Source organism: Strongylocentrotus purpuratus, unplaced genomic scaffold (genome assembly GCF_000002235.5).
Source record: "Strongylocentrotus purpuratus isolate Spur 01 unplaced genomic scaffold, Spur_5.0 spur5_contig_821, whole genome shotgun sequence".
Lineage (NCBI taxonomy): Eukaryota > Metazoa > Echinodermata > Echinoidea > Camarodonta > Strongylocentrotidae > Strongylocentrotus > Strongylocentrotus purpuratus.
Window position 1 is genome coordinate 487270 of NW_022145526.1, and position 16155 is coordinate 503424.

Genomic DNA, 16155 nt, shown 5'->3' on the forward strand with positions numbered 1-16155 from the left:
AAATAAATTGTTGATCGGAAATTAATGATGCCCAAATTGGGGGATGGGACCAACAAAAAAAAGGGCACTTTCTGGAAAAAAGGGCACATACAAAGGGAAATCTCAAATCGAAAATATACAATTTGTTAGACATTGGTATGTACCCCTATATATTGTGGTTACATTAACAGGGATGCTTTCAATATTTATTTCTCTTTGTACTTCATGCAAGATATTGTTTAAGCATCATACTTTGCAGTTGGGTATGATGGTCTGAATATTCATATGCGAGCGAGGAAAAATGTTAAGATTTGCGAGGTCGCAGTGCAAAAAAATTGCATCTTATAAAGATAATTACATCCAATACTGATGGGGTTATAGACACATTCTCATAACGGAAAACTGAAAAGACCTTTGATAAGTAACATAATTATATCATCTATGAAATCAATGCGAGTGAGTGTAGCGAGCGGGTTTTGGGTGAAATCGCCCTAATATTCACTTTAAATTAGGGGCACGTTTCAAAAGAGAAGAAAAGGGGACAATTATCGAAAAGGATAAGACACTTATTTCTTATAGCTGAAAAGAAGCACTCACCAGGGATTAAAAAGGCACTTGTGAGAATGGTAAATGGGAATTTTTCGACGGAATTGGGGCACCCATCAGATTTTGATAGAGGCATTCATAAGAGTTGAAAATGGGAATTAATGAAAAGGGGACAGGTCCCTTATAAGAAAGGAAAAGAGGCACGTATCGTTGTTAAAACGGAAATTGTCAGAGGTGTAAAAGGGGCATTTATCGCCCCTGAAAAGAGGCACTGACTAAATATGAAAAGGGGTGCTTATGAAAATGAAAAGGCACACTTTTAATAGGTGAAAAGGGGGCATTTATGAGAAGGGGAAAAAGCTCTTTTGTTTCAATGGGGATATTTATCATACGGAAAAGGGTGTACTTATCAGATTGGAAAATAAAAGGTTCGATTATGGGAGTTAAAGTGGGTAGTTATTATCAGGGGAAGAGGCACTTCCTACAAAGGAAAAGAAGCACTGGTCAAAGTAAAAGGGGCACCTCTCAAATTTGAATACGGTTATTATCCGAGGTGAATGGAGGCACTTGTCAAAAGTGAAATGGGCACTTTTTAAGGTAAAACGGGCCCCTTTTTCTCCGTAAAAATTGGCACTTCTTAAGAAGTTATAGGGGCACTTTTGGGGTACTTGAAAAAGCCTCTGGCTACGAGGCTGGCTTTTTATATTCATTTATTCATTCATTCAAAATGGTTTATTTCAAATACAACTTTCATCGTGGCGTTTAGCCGAATTACGAAAGTTCACGAACTTAATTAAAAACACATAATGTAATATAAAATATTCCATAACATGATATATTGAATCTGAAAAACAAATCAGTATAGATACGAGAAATGTAGCTTATTGCAACATATGTCCACGTTACCATGACACATATGGGAAACGCTTGAGCTACTTAAATTCGGCTGTCTTCGCCGACACCGTGGTCCCATCTGGATGTCATCGTAATATAATACGATGGCTACACGTGCTTTTATTCTTATCAATGACATTTCTAGTGCCCTTTGATCATGAGGACCTGAAATTGCTAAGAAGGTAATTTTAGACCCCAAACTGTGTGAAATTTAGCCAATACAACCATACCAATTTAGCTCCACTTTCTAAAAAATACGGTGACCGTTAATTAATCAATTAATTAATAATTACAATACATGGGCCGGTTGGTTGGGCTTAATATAACCAACACGAAAAAAAGTCAACGAAAAAGCCAACATTGGCATTGGCTGAAATACAACGTAAAAGACGCTATTTCGTTTTGTCAACGGCTTTTTCAAATTATCGAATATTTGTGGTGGTACACAAATAAATTAGAAATCGTTATATTTATGGATATTTCAGCCGTCTCTGAACCGACTTTGAACACACAAAGATGATTTGTCATTTAAATTTTATGTTCTTTCAAATGTGACACTCAGTTTTTCATTATCTCACAACAATTTTGTGTAGCGCCCTCTGCAACTCAACTATCCCTATAATAAAACTGATTATTTGAGAAACATTGTTAGTGGCATTTGTTAGTGGTAGTCCTAAGGTAAAAGTATAAACCAAAAGTTTTTTGCTTTATTTTGCTTTGTAATCCTGTTCTGGTTGTTCCATTTTTGGGGGGTCCACTGTATTTGCCCCAGGTTCCCCTATATATCGATGAATAAAGTGTATGGAAATTAGAATAGGGATAGGGCAGTGGCGGATCCAGGGGGGGGGGGGCCCGGGCCCCCCCCCCTTGAGAAAAAAGTGATTTTTACCTTTTTTGGGGGTTAGGCCCCCCCCACCCCCCTGGCACTCAAGGGGGGGGGGGTGCAAATTAAATTTTTTTTGAGGATCAAAAAAAAATGTGCTCACTACCCCCCCCCCCCCCCCCCCCCCAGAAGAACGAGAGTTTACCATTTACTAAATGTTCGAAGAAATCTGTTGTTTTCCGTTTTATGTAAATTACAGTTTATATTAGTTTTCTTATTTAGCATTTTTGTCATATTGAAGGGCGGGAGAAAAAGAGAGGTAGAAAGGAGAGACCAGAGAGAGAGAGAGAGAGAGAGAGAGGGGAAGACATACAAGTGTGAGAGAGCAGAGAGGGAAAGAGACAAAGAGAGAGAGAGAGAGAGAAGCCTAGGGGAGGGGAAAGGAGGAAGACAGAGATGTAGAGAGGAGATGTGAGGAAGAGAGATGAGGAAGAGAAAGAGAAGATCGGAGGGAGAGAGAGAGGGAGAGAGAGAGAGGAGCGAGAGAGAGAGAGAGGAAGGAGATAGAGATTTAGAGGAGATGCGGAGGGAATGAGATAGAGGAGAGGGGGATCGTGGAAGAGAGGGAAAGACAGAGGGAGGGAGTGTGAGAGAGGGCGGGAGAAAAGGAGGAGAGAGATAGATAGAAAGGGAGATAGAGAGAGGGAGGGAGAGATTGGACAAAGAGAGAAAAGATACTTCAGAATGGGAGGTTGAGAAAGGGTTATCAGCATCAAAATCTAGCAACATTCACAATTAAATAAGAAAACTTTAAATGTCTTGAAAGAGTTAGGTACCTGCTTTAGTACAGTGGTCACGTACCCTTCCCATTCTAGCATTATACCTGGGGGGGGGGGGGATTCTTCAGTTTATCCCATAATCGCACTGTACATATACAATCCATAAAAGGAAAAAAAAAGGGCAAGTGGACGACAAAATAAATATTGTTCAACTTATGTGTTCATTTATTTCACAATTTTTCGGCTCAATAAATGCAACCAATAAAAATGTACATGCATTCAGATGGACTTGTAAAGTAACCGCACAAAAAGTTTTTATAAAGTAACCACACAAACATCATCTTGCCATGAATCACATTCAGACTACATATCCAAACTATTTCAGTTGGTGACATAATTAAAAATAATAAATGAAAAAGTAAAAGCACTACAGCAGGAAAAAGACATACTTATTGAATGTGGAGGCACTCACTCTGACATTCGCAGCATTTGTAACACGCACAAAAAATATTGAAATGTCTTTTTCTTTGTAGTTGTATTTGTGCTCTTTTCTCTTTTAGTAGGTAGTATCTAACACCAATCTTGGCTAATGTAAATTACATGACTTATTTGGGCACGGGAAGAGACCACCCAGAGGAATAGAAGATCAAAAAAATACGTTGTTAACAATGACATCATTCAAACCCCTTGTTAATTTGATGGTTCTTGTGTTTTTAGTAACTCGAGATTGAAATAGGTGGACTGGTTGAATAAGGGCCTTTCTAGAACATTTTCAGAAGTAAGCTTTGATATGTCACATTCTCAAGAAAAATGAATTGGGAGAAGTAAATTTTTCACCACAGCCCCCCCCCCCCCCCCCCCACTCAGTGTTATTTAGGGTACGCATATGCATGTTTCCTCCTTTTAAAAAAAACCCTAAGTCTGGTGTATAAAGTCCATACGGGCCGAATTTTGCGTACTAGGAGCCGGACTTTGGTGCGTAAAAAGTACCCCTTTACCGGACATTTTGGGAACACGCATGGTATCCCTCCATTCACGGAGTGGGGGGGGGGGGGGGGGGGTTCACAAACTTAAACAATTACAAAACTTGGTAAGGGTATGAATAATCTAGTTGTCAACTGTATGTGTCTAAGTATTCACCAAACCAACCCTTCAACAAGGGATTAATCCAGCAGCATGGGATTAAACCAATAACATGGGATTAACCTGCAACCTGGGATTAAACCTTTGCCATGGGATTAAACCTGCAACATGTAATTTAAACTGCAAAATGGGATTAATCCTGCAACACATGGGATTAAAGTTGCAACATGGGATTACCTGTGACAAATAGATTTGAGCAATACAGAGCTCCACACCTTCGAACGTGTTAGACTGTTCTAAAGGTAACTTGTGTGGATAATTCTTACTAATGCCCTCACTGCTGTGTATTACATGTATTATATTTCAGATAGTTATATAATTCAAAATAGTAACAAATTTAGACAATGCAATCTTTCTTGAATAAGGCATACAAAAAGTAATACATTCAATTGGTTACAAACTTCAAAATAATTTTTTGAATAAGACATAGAACAAAGAACAATATTCAGCTATATATTTCATTGACATTTCAATTGGTAACATAAGTCAAAATAATAAAATTCTAAAATAAAGCACATGAGGTTCATTCCATGAGGTTTAGGCTAACAATATGTCCATATAATGTTTTTATGAGAACTTCTACTGCACATGAAATATGAAGTAATCTGTTGGAGATTTTATGTGCAGAATATGTATAGCTAGTGCCCTGCCAGAACCATTCCTGTTACATTTGCTTCTATTCAAAACCTTTGCTTAATATGCATTTATTTTTTTACCAGTATTACATAAACATCACATTTAGATCACATTACATAGACTTTGGGTCTATACAGCATCGATTCACCATGGAGTTAGAGTACCAAGTTCTAAACATTACTTGCAATTGGCAGGTACACTTTTTATGCTCAAAGTGAATTTGAGCATTACATATATTTTGGGTCAACAGCATTGATTCACCATGGAGCTTGAATACTTCTAAACAATGGTGGATATGCTTTTTATGCTAAAAGTCAATTTGAGCTCATATTTTAATGGTTGAAAGCTACGAGACATAACTTCTCACTTCGGGGGGGGGGGGGGGGGGGGGGGGGGGGGGGGTGGGGTTTCACAATGATTCTAAGTCGAACTTAACTCGAAGTTGGACTTAAAAGTTATATTCTATATTTGTTGTTTTCATTACTATGATTGTAAAGGAAATCCCTTTGTCTTATTGCAAGCCACTGGCTGTTTTAATTACTGGTACATACAATTTGTTATCATACATTATATTTCTGTTATGAAATTATATAATAAATGGAACTTGAAAATTAAAACGTTTATATCATGTAGTCCCAACTAATCACATTTCTGTGTGCGGTGCATAAGACAAAATAATAAAGAACATATAAATGTAAGGTATAATACAAAATATACATACTATGATAACTTCATGTCAAAATTTTTTTTTAATTTTTTTAAATTTTTTTTTACATATGTACATATAATAACAAACTTAATATTTCTATAACATAATATTATAAATTTAAAGTATTATCCAAACTATCAGTTGAAAAAGTGCAGAAGACCGCAATCATAAGCGAAGCTTGACTAGGATGGCGGCCTCAAAAAGAAAAAAGAAAAATCTTAAGGTAAAACTTAAAATAAAAAAGTGTTTAAACGTTCTTTGTGTATGAATTTGGACCAAGAACCATGGTACTTTTTTTATAAGGGTGCACCAGTCGCAAAAAAGTTAAGAGCAACTATTATAACATTTGCAGCTGGTCTGGTAAGGAGTCACTTCTTCCTGCCTTGTGATATTTAGTTTTGGCTCTATAAGGTCATGCATCCTTGTCTCGTAAACCTATCCTTTCTTTTGACGTCTCTGTCACCAAATTTCAGAGGCTGGGTGTGATCACGGAACACCCTATGAAATTGTCTCTTCCTCTTGATCCTCCCCTTCTGCAACAAACATTAGCATGGCAGCCATGATTGTAATAATTGATTGGGTGTACCGAAGGCAACCCAAGCCTACGATGGATTTCTTATAAGCTGCGCTTGATTGTAAATCAATTGGAACTTTACGCTGAGTTAAGATTGATACGATTGATACTGGTCAAACAGTTTTTGAGCGTCAAGTAACGCCTGGCTGGAATGCTCCCCAGGGAGTGGAGATTGTGCATACAATGTGTGCGGGCAAGCACTGAATCCAATGACCGGGGTAATAATATATTTGTAAAGCGCTTAGAGACATTGTATTAAGCGCTATATAAAAGCTAAATATTATTATTATTATTACGACTGATTCGGATCAATCGTAACTCTTTGTAAGATAGGGCCCTGAATTTCACCCTATCTTGAACCCTTTCTAGACAGTCATATTCCACAGACCACAAGGATATTCCATCATCGTGAAAACTTCCTCATTACAAGCATGGTACCGGCTGCAGCGGCAACAAACACCAATGTAATTTGAAGCGCCCTCTTCACGTCTCCTCTCACCCATCCTGGAGGGGTTGCCGTAGGAACGAGATGCTCGGAGGCATCTTCTCCATCTCCTCCTCTGGTGGTGCGCAGCATAGCCCTAAGGGTGGAGTCTCGCAGTCCCTTCAGAAAGGTCATTAAATCTAGGGTGAGATTGAAAAGAAATAGAAATACTACAGTGAAACCTATATATAAAGATCACTCAAGGGAGACATGAAAAGTGGTATTTCTAGGTAGTGGTCTTAAGATACAGATTTTTAAGCGAGAAAAAAAAATGAGGAGTTACGATGGTTCTTATGGTGGATAGTAATTTGGACAAGGAACCATGGTAGCCATGGTTTTCTGTACCGTACCATGATTCTTTGTCCAAATTACCATCCACCACATGTGGTTACCAAGGTTATCAATACCACAGTTACCATGGTTCTTGGTACTAAGGTTACCTTGGTTCTCGGTACCACGGTTACCATGGTTCTCCCGTTTCATGTCACTACCATAAAGAAAGTACCTATGCACTAGGCGCTATGTGCAATTGCAAGCATTTCCAATACAACTGAACTGAACAGAAAAATGAAAGTCTGAATTAAATTGGACAGAAAGTAAGATAGAAAGTTATGATTTGTTTTAAAAGTTGTAATCAACATGCAAATGGGAAATTCAAATTGACCTAATCAATTGCAATATATTCATCAAAGTTCATACCTGTTCCCCCTGTTCCTGTAGCACCCTTGCTTGATGATCCAGGGCCAGTCTTCTGATGAGCCATGTTGATGATAAACCTGCACAAAATACATGATCAAAATTGGTCATTCTAAAGCCTCCCCCAGATATAACCTTTGTTGCAGACAGTTGCCATTTGTTTACACTTTATATGAAAAAGAAAACACCTAGGTTTAAATGCTTAATATCTGAACAGGTGTTTAAACAAGATTCAAATTTAGCTTAAAGTCCAAGGGCAACTCCATTACGTCCAGTTGAAGATTTCAATCAAGTTATATTGTCAACAGAAAGTGAATATAGGAGAAGGTAGATTTTACCTGGCTACTACCTGTAGATGCATGTCTCTAAAGGTTTCCCTGGCTTGAACAGGAGGGTTCAACAGTACACTGCTATGCAGTAGTTTCATACCCTAACCAAATTCCTCTTTTCAAACACTGTACCAACACTTTGCCCAACACTAAACCTAAAGCCTGATCTTAACCCTAACCCGAACCCTTTAGATTTGGCAACATGAAGCCCAGAGCATTTGTCGCTGGAGCAAAGTTGGCAGCAATTGCTGCACTAAAAATTGATAATTGGGACCCGTTTCACAAAGCCTTTTTTCAATGACAAATGACAAAAATCAGTAACAAATCTGCTGATAACCAATCACAAGCAAGCATCTCACTAGCTTATAACAAATACTGTCATTTAGTTGTCACTGATGACAAGTTTTGTGAAATGGGGCTCAGAAGGAATATACCTGGTCACAATCTGTAGATGAGAGTCTCTGAAAGACTTCATGGCTTGAAGACAATCGTTGTACGTCTCAAGTGATTCAGGTGAGTCTGATGAATGTACTGATAGGAAAAATAAAGTATGAAAATATTTCACAGCTCATTATTATTTTGATGAAGAATCCCTTTCATGAAGTATTTTATAGCTTAATACTTTAAAATGGATTGATAATTTTCAATAATTTTTATAAGATAATCATCTTATAAATAAGGCATGATGAGTTCCATGCCTATGTATCAAATGTTTTGGCAATTATTGCAAATGAATATAATCATGTATTATCTATTTAGTAGAGGTTCTCATGGTCTAGTGGATACATCACCGTATTGTGGATCTCATGGTTTGGGGTTCGAGTCCGGCTGTGGAACTAATGTCTTTTGGCAAGACACTAATCTACATTTGCCACACCCCACCCAGGTGATGTAAATGGTTACCTGGTGGGAAGAAATTCCTTGAATACTTGAGCCGGGGTAATTATATGATTGCAGGGCCCTCAGGGAGAACAGTATTAATACTGATGAGACTTCCCTTGGTAAACAAGACATATTATTATCATTAATATTACTTACAGAGAGAAGGGCCTTAATTCTCAAGTCAAAGTATATGAGTTAACGCCCTTCTGGCTCCTAGCAGATAACAGTCCTTCACTGTGTACAATACATATGGGGTAATGCCCATTCTGGCCACTCTGCAATTCTGACGATGCATGGTAACTTATTGCAAGATTCTAGGCTATTCAGTCACAGAAGCTTGTGGTGCAAAAGAATGAAAAGATGTTACGAGCAAACATATAGTAGGGGTGCATTCCTCTTCCCAGCCCTTTTATGATTAAAGGGTTAAAGACTGTCAATACTACTGGGCCAGAAGGGATTAGACCACAAAGCGAGGTCGCTGACAGGTGGCTATCTCATTAACTCAGCTCTCAACTTACATAAGAAAAAGAGGATCATGGGGGACTAACAGGCACCGATTAGGGTAGTTTTCTATATAGAGGGAGCAAGTAGCTACAAGTAGGACAGTGGGGCTTTTAAGGAAGACCAAGTCTTACTGTAGTCTTTGATGGATGGTCCTGATGTAATGGCTGCTATCAAGTCTCTGTGAGGCTTCGGCATGTAATCTTGGAAGAATCGTCTCGACTTGTCTACAGATGTGAAATAAAATTGAAGGACCAGTTGAAGTGGGAAAGATTTAAAGATGACTGCATGGAAATGGCATTGTTATTGCATTTGACAACATGCCAGAATCAATTGGTTTGATTACTGGACTGAGGATACCAAGGTCATCAGTTCAACTCCCAGTAGGGCAGTGATGTCCTTTGGCACAATATTGATCTACATTTGCCATGCACTCCTAACCCAGGGGAGAAATAGAGATCTGGAATGGTCAAGAAAGATGGTGTGATTGGTATGCACTAATATGTGCCTTTAGGGTGGCAAAATGGCAGAAATACCCTGCAAGGAGTGGAAATAGTGCATATACTGTGTGCTCGAATGAATCTGATTATCAGGTTGATGTTTGCAGGGCTTACCAACATTTCTACCGAACGATGTATATATTGAGATCATTACTTCTGAAAAAGCATAATACAACAGTCAAACCTGCGTAAATAGCGATTACCTATATATAGAAAGACAATAATTTAAGTTCCCCTGGAATCACAATCTGTGTTTGTCATTGAAGAATGTGTAAAGAAAACCTGCACATACAGACCACCTGCCTATAAAGACCACAACTAGTGTGGCCTTTGAGTGGTCTTACAGATACAGGTTTGACTCCATCAAGCATCACTTCTAGAATCCCTTCATTCTTCCTACAGTCAAACCTGCTTTAGCGACCACATGTCTACAGAGACCATATTTTTAATTTGTTCCCCTTGAAAATAGTTTCTCATTGAAACATGTACTTAAGGAACCTGTACATAAAGACCACATGCCTATAAAGACCACTTTTCTTGTCTCCCTTGGGTGGTCTTTATAGAAAAGTTTCACTGTACCTTCTTTTTCTTTGTGCACTACTCCGAAAGCTGCATCAAGACATGGCAAAGTTGAGCTCTGTGCAGCACTTAGCCCTGTAAACTAAACAGCGAAACCCATCACAAATGATGAAATTACATGAACGCTAAATTATGTATTGTGTAGACACTGTCTTCTTTTGTTTTCTTCTATTTTGGGGGCTTACAGTAAATACGTTGACCAAGTGAAAGACAAATATGTCTTCTAGTGAAAAACAAGAAAATTTGAAACTCAAACAAAATTTTTTAAAAATAGTATAGTCAAGAAGAAAACAAAAAGTCGTAATCGAAGATCCCAATAGAGACAATAATGATCTAAGCATTTCCAAGTATTCACATTAATCATTTCAATAGTTTGAGAATTTTCCCGTCATACTTTTTGTTTTCTATTGAGAAATAATTCATAAACTGCTAGTTGGTGGGGGCTATCCCAATATCTAAACACAGTACCTAGTCAAAAGCAATTATACAGTCATTCTCACCTTTAGTATTTAATAGGATTTGAAGAAAAAAATTGTGTTTATGCAATAAAACTTTCAAGACTTATATACTCACATTGAACGGCTCCTTGCTGACTCCTTCGTAGATCAGACCTTTCAGATTTTTCTTCTTGAATGGCTTTGAGTCCCAGCTACAGTGTATAATGAAATGTGTTACAGGTAAAAAGATTACTAATGATTCTTTTTACTTTGTTATTTAATTTGCAGAGGAGCAGCAGTTTCTAGTTTAATGTTCATGGGTGCAGAAAAGGGGGATTATATAAACAAGTTTCCTACAGACTGTAGATGTTGAAATACATTATAATGATGACATTGGGGTGTCATGCAAGGCCCACGACTATAAGGAAGCAGCATAGCGAGGGTTACAAACAGCACAAGCAGGATGGGCTCCGAAACATGTTTTTTACAAAAAAAACTTACCCAGCAATGTAAGGTCTGAAAACATTGAAGAACACATGTGGCCGACAGCCCTCTGTTTCTCAGAAGAAAAAAAACATCAGGGTTTGCGGATATGAACTTTAACTGTTTATATGCCACACAAATAATCTCCCAGTGCCACATTGTATTTATCCTTGGATAGATATACTAAAGGCTTCAAAATTATTCAAATGGTTGTGATTGAACTCATCAAGACAGGGCACCCGCATCTTTTAAAGAGTTGATATTGATCGCAACCTATTTGTGATTGATATCAACTGCAACTTTGTACATAAGAGATACATGTAGGAGACTGCAGCAAACTTGCGATTGATTGGAGGACTTGCGATTGACTTGGATCAGTGGCAACTCTTTATAAGGAAGGTTCCTAAAAAGGATAATATTGCCCTGCCCTTGTGTAGCACAGCACATCCCTTCCCTCAATTGGTGCCTACGGTTTTGTGCAAAATAACATGTGTGGTTAACAAGCGACAGTGCAGAGAGGCAAAGAATGCGACTGAAGTGTTAACCCGATGACTACTGCTATTTTATGATTGCTTTTACTAATTTCTAGAAGAGTAAAAATGTAGTACATTGTAAATATCAAAGTGAAGGTTACAGTGTCAGTCAGTGCTATGGGGCTTTTTCAATACCTACTTCAAATCATTGAATCATTGCACCCGGTTGGGTGGGCGTGTTACATGACCTTTCGTAAAACGAAAGCAGAAAGATCACAAAACCTTTCGTAGATTTGCTGTAGGGTTTTCACAAAATGCGACCACCTGACCAGACGCGATGACCCAATGATTTGTAGCAAGCATTGTTAGGGTCCATTTCAAAATGAAATCAACTCACCGGACATTCTGTTCAAGGTATTTCTCATCTTATGAACAGCTCCCTCTATAGTCCTAAGATGCTTCACCAATCGCTGTGAGGATCCATCTAAAACAGCCTTTAAGAATTACAAGGTGGAGATACATGTACATTGGTTGAAACTTAAGGTGACTTAACGTAACGTTACGATCAAATTAATATACAGTGGCTAACATTACAAGCCTCGTAAAAGGAAAGCCCCCCCCCCTTCCCCCTTGTCAAACATTCTGAAATAAGATATTTTAGACATTTTGTGCGTTGTGGAAAACAGGGAAAGTTGTCCAGAACTTGATTTAGCAAATTTCAAGTTTCCATAGGTGTAATGATTACAACTTTCAAAAATTCATAAATTTGTCTTTTTCTTTTGGTCAGATTTCATCCGGAGGATATACCAGTCTGCTTCTCTCATTTTTCTGCTTCCTTCTGGAATAGTCTGCTATCAAGGCTGAATATCCCTTTAACTTAATGAAGGTCGTTACCTTTTGGGCTTCAATAACACTGGAGAGGGCTGGAGCAAAGTCTAGCTCCACTTGCACTGTTGTACAGTAGAACCACGATTCGTCTTTACCACCACGTAAGGTGACAATGGATTCCATATTGCTGAAATAACAAAAACAACTGAATTACTCACACCCTTACCAAGTTTTGATATTTCTTTAAAAGTTTTTGAAAAATTGATTTCTCCCTATTTAGAGGTGTCGTGGTCTAGTGGAAAAGTCTGTGGTTCGAGTCCCGCTGTGGCACTATGTCCTTTGGCAAGACATTCACCTACATTTGCCACACTCAACCCAGGTGATGTAAATGGGTACCTGGTAGTAATTAATTCCTTGAAATGCTAGAGCGCCATGATGCAGCTATGCTAAAGCTGGGTAATAGTCGACCTAAACCCTTTCCCAACAATCATTACACATTTTAAGATTTGGCTCAATAAGTTTTGATTCAGAGCCTTACAAAAATATACTCGATACACAAGTAGAAAGGGCAAACATTTCTGCAGACACCGCATCCATTTTGGTTTCATCACTATATTACATTTGACGTTAGGAATTTTAAACAATTTTAAATCCTTAAATTGGTAGAATTTTTAGAGATTGAAGATCATTATGTTTTGATCAAAATTTGCCATTTTAAAAACTTTTCAAGAACATTCTTACCCATGCACATTGTTTTCAGAGACATTGCATTTTATTCTATCACTGTAGAGATGAAAGAAAAATAACATTGTTGCCAACTTGAAGAACGTGTGACCGATATCACCCTGAAAGAGTTGATGCTTTGAAAAAAAATTGACTGTAGTAATCTTACTCTAGTTCCACTTTGCCTTGGGGGTCCTTGAGTTTCCAGTTCAGTAGAATGAAGCTGTACTGGCTGATGGAGGGAGGGACCTGAAGTCTCTCTGCAACTGCTGCATAGGGTACAGCAAGACAGGCGGGTAAAACCTGGGATATGGGGAGAAAAGGTCAAAACGATTGTGTCCATTAATGCACACTGGCAAACAATGAAAGGTAGCCATTGCATATGATGATGATGATGATGATGAACAGCATTTGTATGGCGCAATATATCTGTTTCAGAAAACATTCAATGGCGCGAGCTCCTCCAATAAAATTAGCATTTAAAATATGTCTGAAGGAAGATGTGAGTTTTGAGAGAAGCTTTGAAGTGGTCCAGGTTGTCATTTCGCGAATAGATGATGGGAGGGAATTCCACAGGCGAGGAGTAATAGAAGAAAACGCTCGGTCCCCATATCAGCCCATAAATGTCTAATTCTATCTACCCATGCTCCATAGCTTGGAGAAATTGGAGAATCAGCACATTTTCATTTTATCTCACTAAATTTTGTTAAAGCCCTTACAAAGACTACATCAACTCTAAAGACTTCTAGAGAAGAGGCGTAAATATTCACTTCTGAATGACAAACGCCTATAAACTAAAACAACAACAACAACAACAACACATTTTCACAAGGAAGATGAGACAAACAGCTCCCAACAAAAAAAGAAAGATTAAATCTCTGAAAGCGATCACTTTTGGATGAAAAAAAGGTGTGAAAAAAGAAGAAGTTATGAAAATCTTGTTCTTCTCACTTACCTCAGGTATGCCCTCCTCTCCGTCGCACCACACATAGCCGTATGTGATGCAGGTCAGGTACACAAGAGCCGTCTTCAGCTCGGTGGGTGAGCTTAGTCTAGCGTGATCCAATAATGGTAGCTGCAATGGGAATGGAAATTTAAAGAGAACAGACAAAAAAATGGTTTAACCCTTTCAAGACAGGATTCAGTTTTAGGGCTGAATTGACCACATACGATATACAATTTGGCAACAACAATATTTTTTTGTTGGTATATATTGTTAAAATAAAAATATGTCACTGATAAAGTACATGATCAAGAATAATTGAAAAGTTGGAAAAAATGGCAAATTTTGGTAGAAAACAATGATTTTTAATCTCCCAACATGTTGCCAATTTCACAATTTTAAAGCTTTCCTTCCTTTTTCAAATTCCTGGCACGAAATGCAGTTTATTGTTTAAATGGATGCAGCATGTGCAGACATTTTTGCCCTTTCCACTAATGCATCTGACATTTTTTTAGGGCTCTGAATCATATTTATTTAAACAAACCACAAAATAATATGTATAATTAATTTAGAGTTTGTGTCTTCTTCTTCTTCCTTTTTGAGTACAGACCTCTTTACAGAGTATTATCGTACTTTATACAACACCTACGTGGATCCTTGTCATTTGATTGGAGGAATTGTTGGTCACATGATATTCAATAGATGGTATATTGCACGGTCGTGCATTTTTGGTTATATGCGGCGTGCATTTTTGGTTATATGCAGACTGCGTACCTCTCAGCCGTGCGCGCGCGTATCCCTGCGTGTATCTGACGCGAAGGCAATCTGAATGTAATCAAAAAGGCTTGACTCAAACTTTAATTTATCTTTAATATAAGGGGTAAAGCATAATTTTTTGATTAACGTACTATTAGATCTTCTTCAATGTTGTATAAAACAAATAATGAATGTTTTTCATTCGTTCAATGATGCGAATATTTTCCTTGAAAGATTAACGTTAATTCTATTCAACTCGGCTGACGCCTCGTTGAATAGAATGTTAATCTTTCAACTCATGAAAATATTCGCACTATTGAACTCATAACCATTCATTATTTGTATAATATACTGGGGTGTGTGCAGGTGGCCGGTGGACCACTATACCGGGGTTTCCCCCTACTCTTATACGAATAGTGCAGTGGGTTCTTAACGTGCAAAGGTAGTGACTCTTCTCTACACAGGGCCTCCATTTAACGTCCTATCCGAGGGACAGAGTGTTTTCCATTTAACATAACCCGCGTCTATGAACAAGGGAAGGGGCACGTTATAACACAACACAGGCTTCAGTCATCCGCGTGGGTGGGAGTCGAACCCGGGATCTTTGGTTCGACAGGCGGACGCTTTACCGACTGAGCCAACTCGCCTCCTTGCGACCTATCTACAATTAGTCACCTTTTGAACGTGTTTCCTGAGTGTACCTCCCTGCACCAGGGACTCTGTTTGATGGGCGAGGTCTGACCAGGGTGTGAAGTAGTCTGGCAGATCAGTCTAAAAAACAAAGTGAAACAGACAGGGTACAATTGACATTCTGCATTGGATATACAAGGGTCACAATTCTAGACAAATGCATTCAAAAGATTGAATGTTTAGCTGTTTAGAATGATCATTTTAGGCGACAACTGAAACTGTTGAGTAAAAAAAAAAAAAAAAATTGAAGTGCTCAATGGGTCAATGACTTTCTCGTGATACGATCCCGGTCAGAGAACTCGGACTGAGTCGTAGTCATACAATAAAAATAGGACCTCACTCTAATTCTCACTCACTTACTCGGTCTCGCATCATCAACACACAAACATTAGTCTACCCACACAAAAACAAATACGACAATCGCGTTATTAAATCGCGACATTTTAACACTATGGAAGTCTGAAACTTCTTACGTCTGTTTTCTGCTCAACGAAGCCATAGAGATGAGAAGCATGATAATCCTCTGGATCAGCCACTGTAGTAGATTTCTTCTGATCATCCGAGATCTCAGATGTGCTCGATGTATTCAGCCCATCCATGTTTTAATAAGCTGCAGCAAATGCGCATGCGCAAGACTTCGGGGATTTCCCGAAATCTGGTCGGTTCGGTGGGCATTAGATCGACATCGCGGCATCGCGAACTGGCCCTCTCCCAAACGAGGCGAATTTGAAACATTAACCCTTAACGAGATCTAGATGGTTGTGGATA

At 38.4% G+C, this 16155-nt stretch overlaps 1 protein-coding gene and 2 long non-coding RNA genes across 3 annotated transcripts; all 3 read right to left on the minus strand.

Moving 5' to 3' along the window:
* Positions 1 to 6486: 6486 nt before the first annotated feature.
* On the minus strand, positions 6487 to 11851 carry LOC577419 (indoleamine 2,3-dioxygenase 1). The gene is made up of 8 exons (XM_030980961.1): positions 11845 to 11851; positions 10993 to 11044; positions 10628 to 10703; positions 10055 to 10136; positions 9110 to 9202; positions 8027 to 8123; positions 7267 to 7343; positions 6487 to 6707 (listed from the first exon to the last, which is right to left on the minus strand). The coding sequence occupies exons 1-8, from the start codon at positions 11849 to 11851 to the stop codon at positions 6487 to 6489; spliced, it is 705 nt and encodes a 234-aa protein (XP_030836821.1).
* Positions 11851 to 13295, minus strand: LOC115918501. Its single transcript, XR_004063389.1, has 3 exons — positions 13168 to 13295; positions 12342 to 12462; positions 11851 to 11941 (listed from the first exon to the last, which is right to left on the minus strand). It is a non-coding gene; the product is annotated as an uncharacterized LOC115918501 (long non-coding RNA).
* Positions 13296 to 13957: 662 nt separating this feature from the next.
* On the minus strand, positions 13958 to 15979 carry LOC115922265. Its single transcript, XR_004063391.1, has 3 exons — positions 15861 to 15979; positions 15373 to 15468; positions 13958 to 14073 (listed from the first exon to the last, which is right to left on the minus strand). It is a non-coding gene; the product is annotated as an uncharacterized LOC115922265 (long non-coding RNA).
* Between the last annotated feature and the right edge of the window lie 176 nt (positions 15980 to 16155).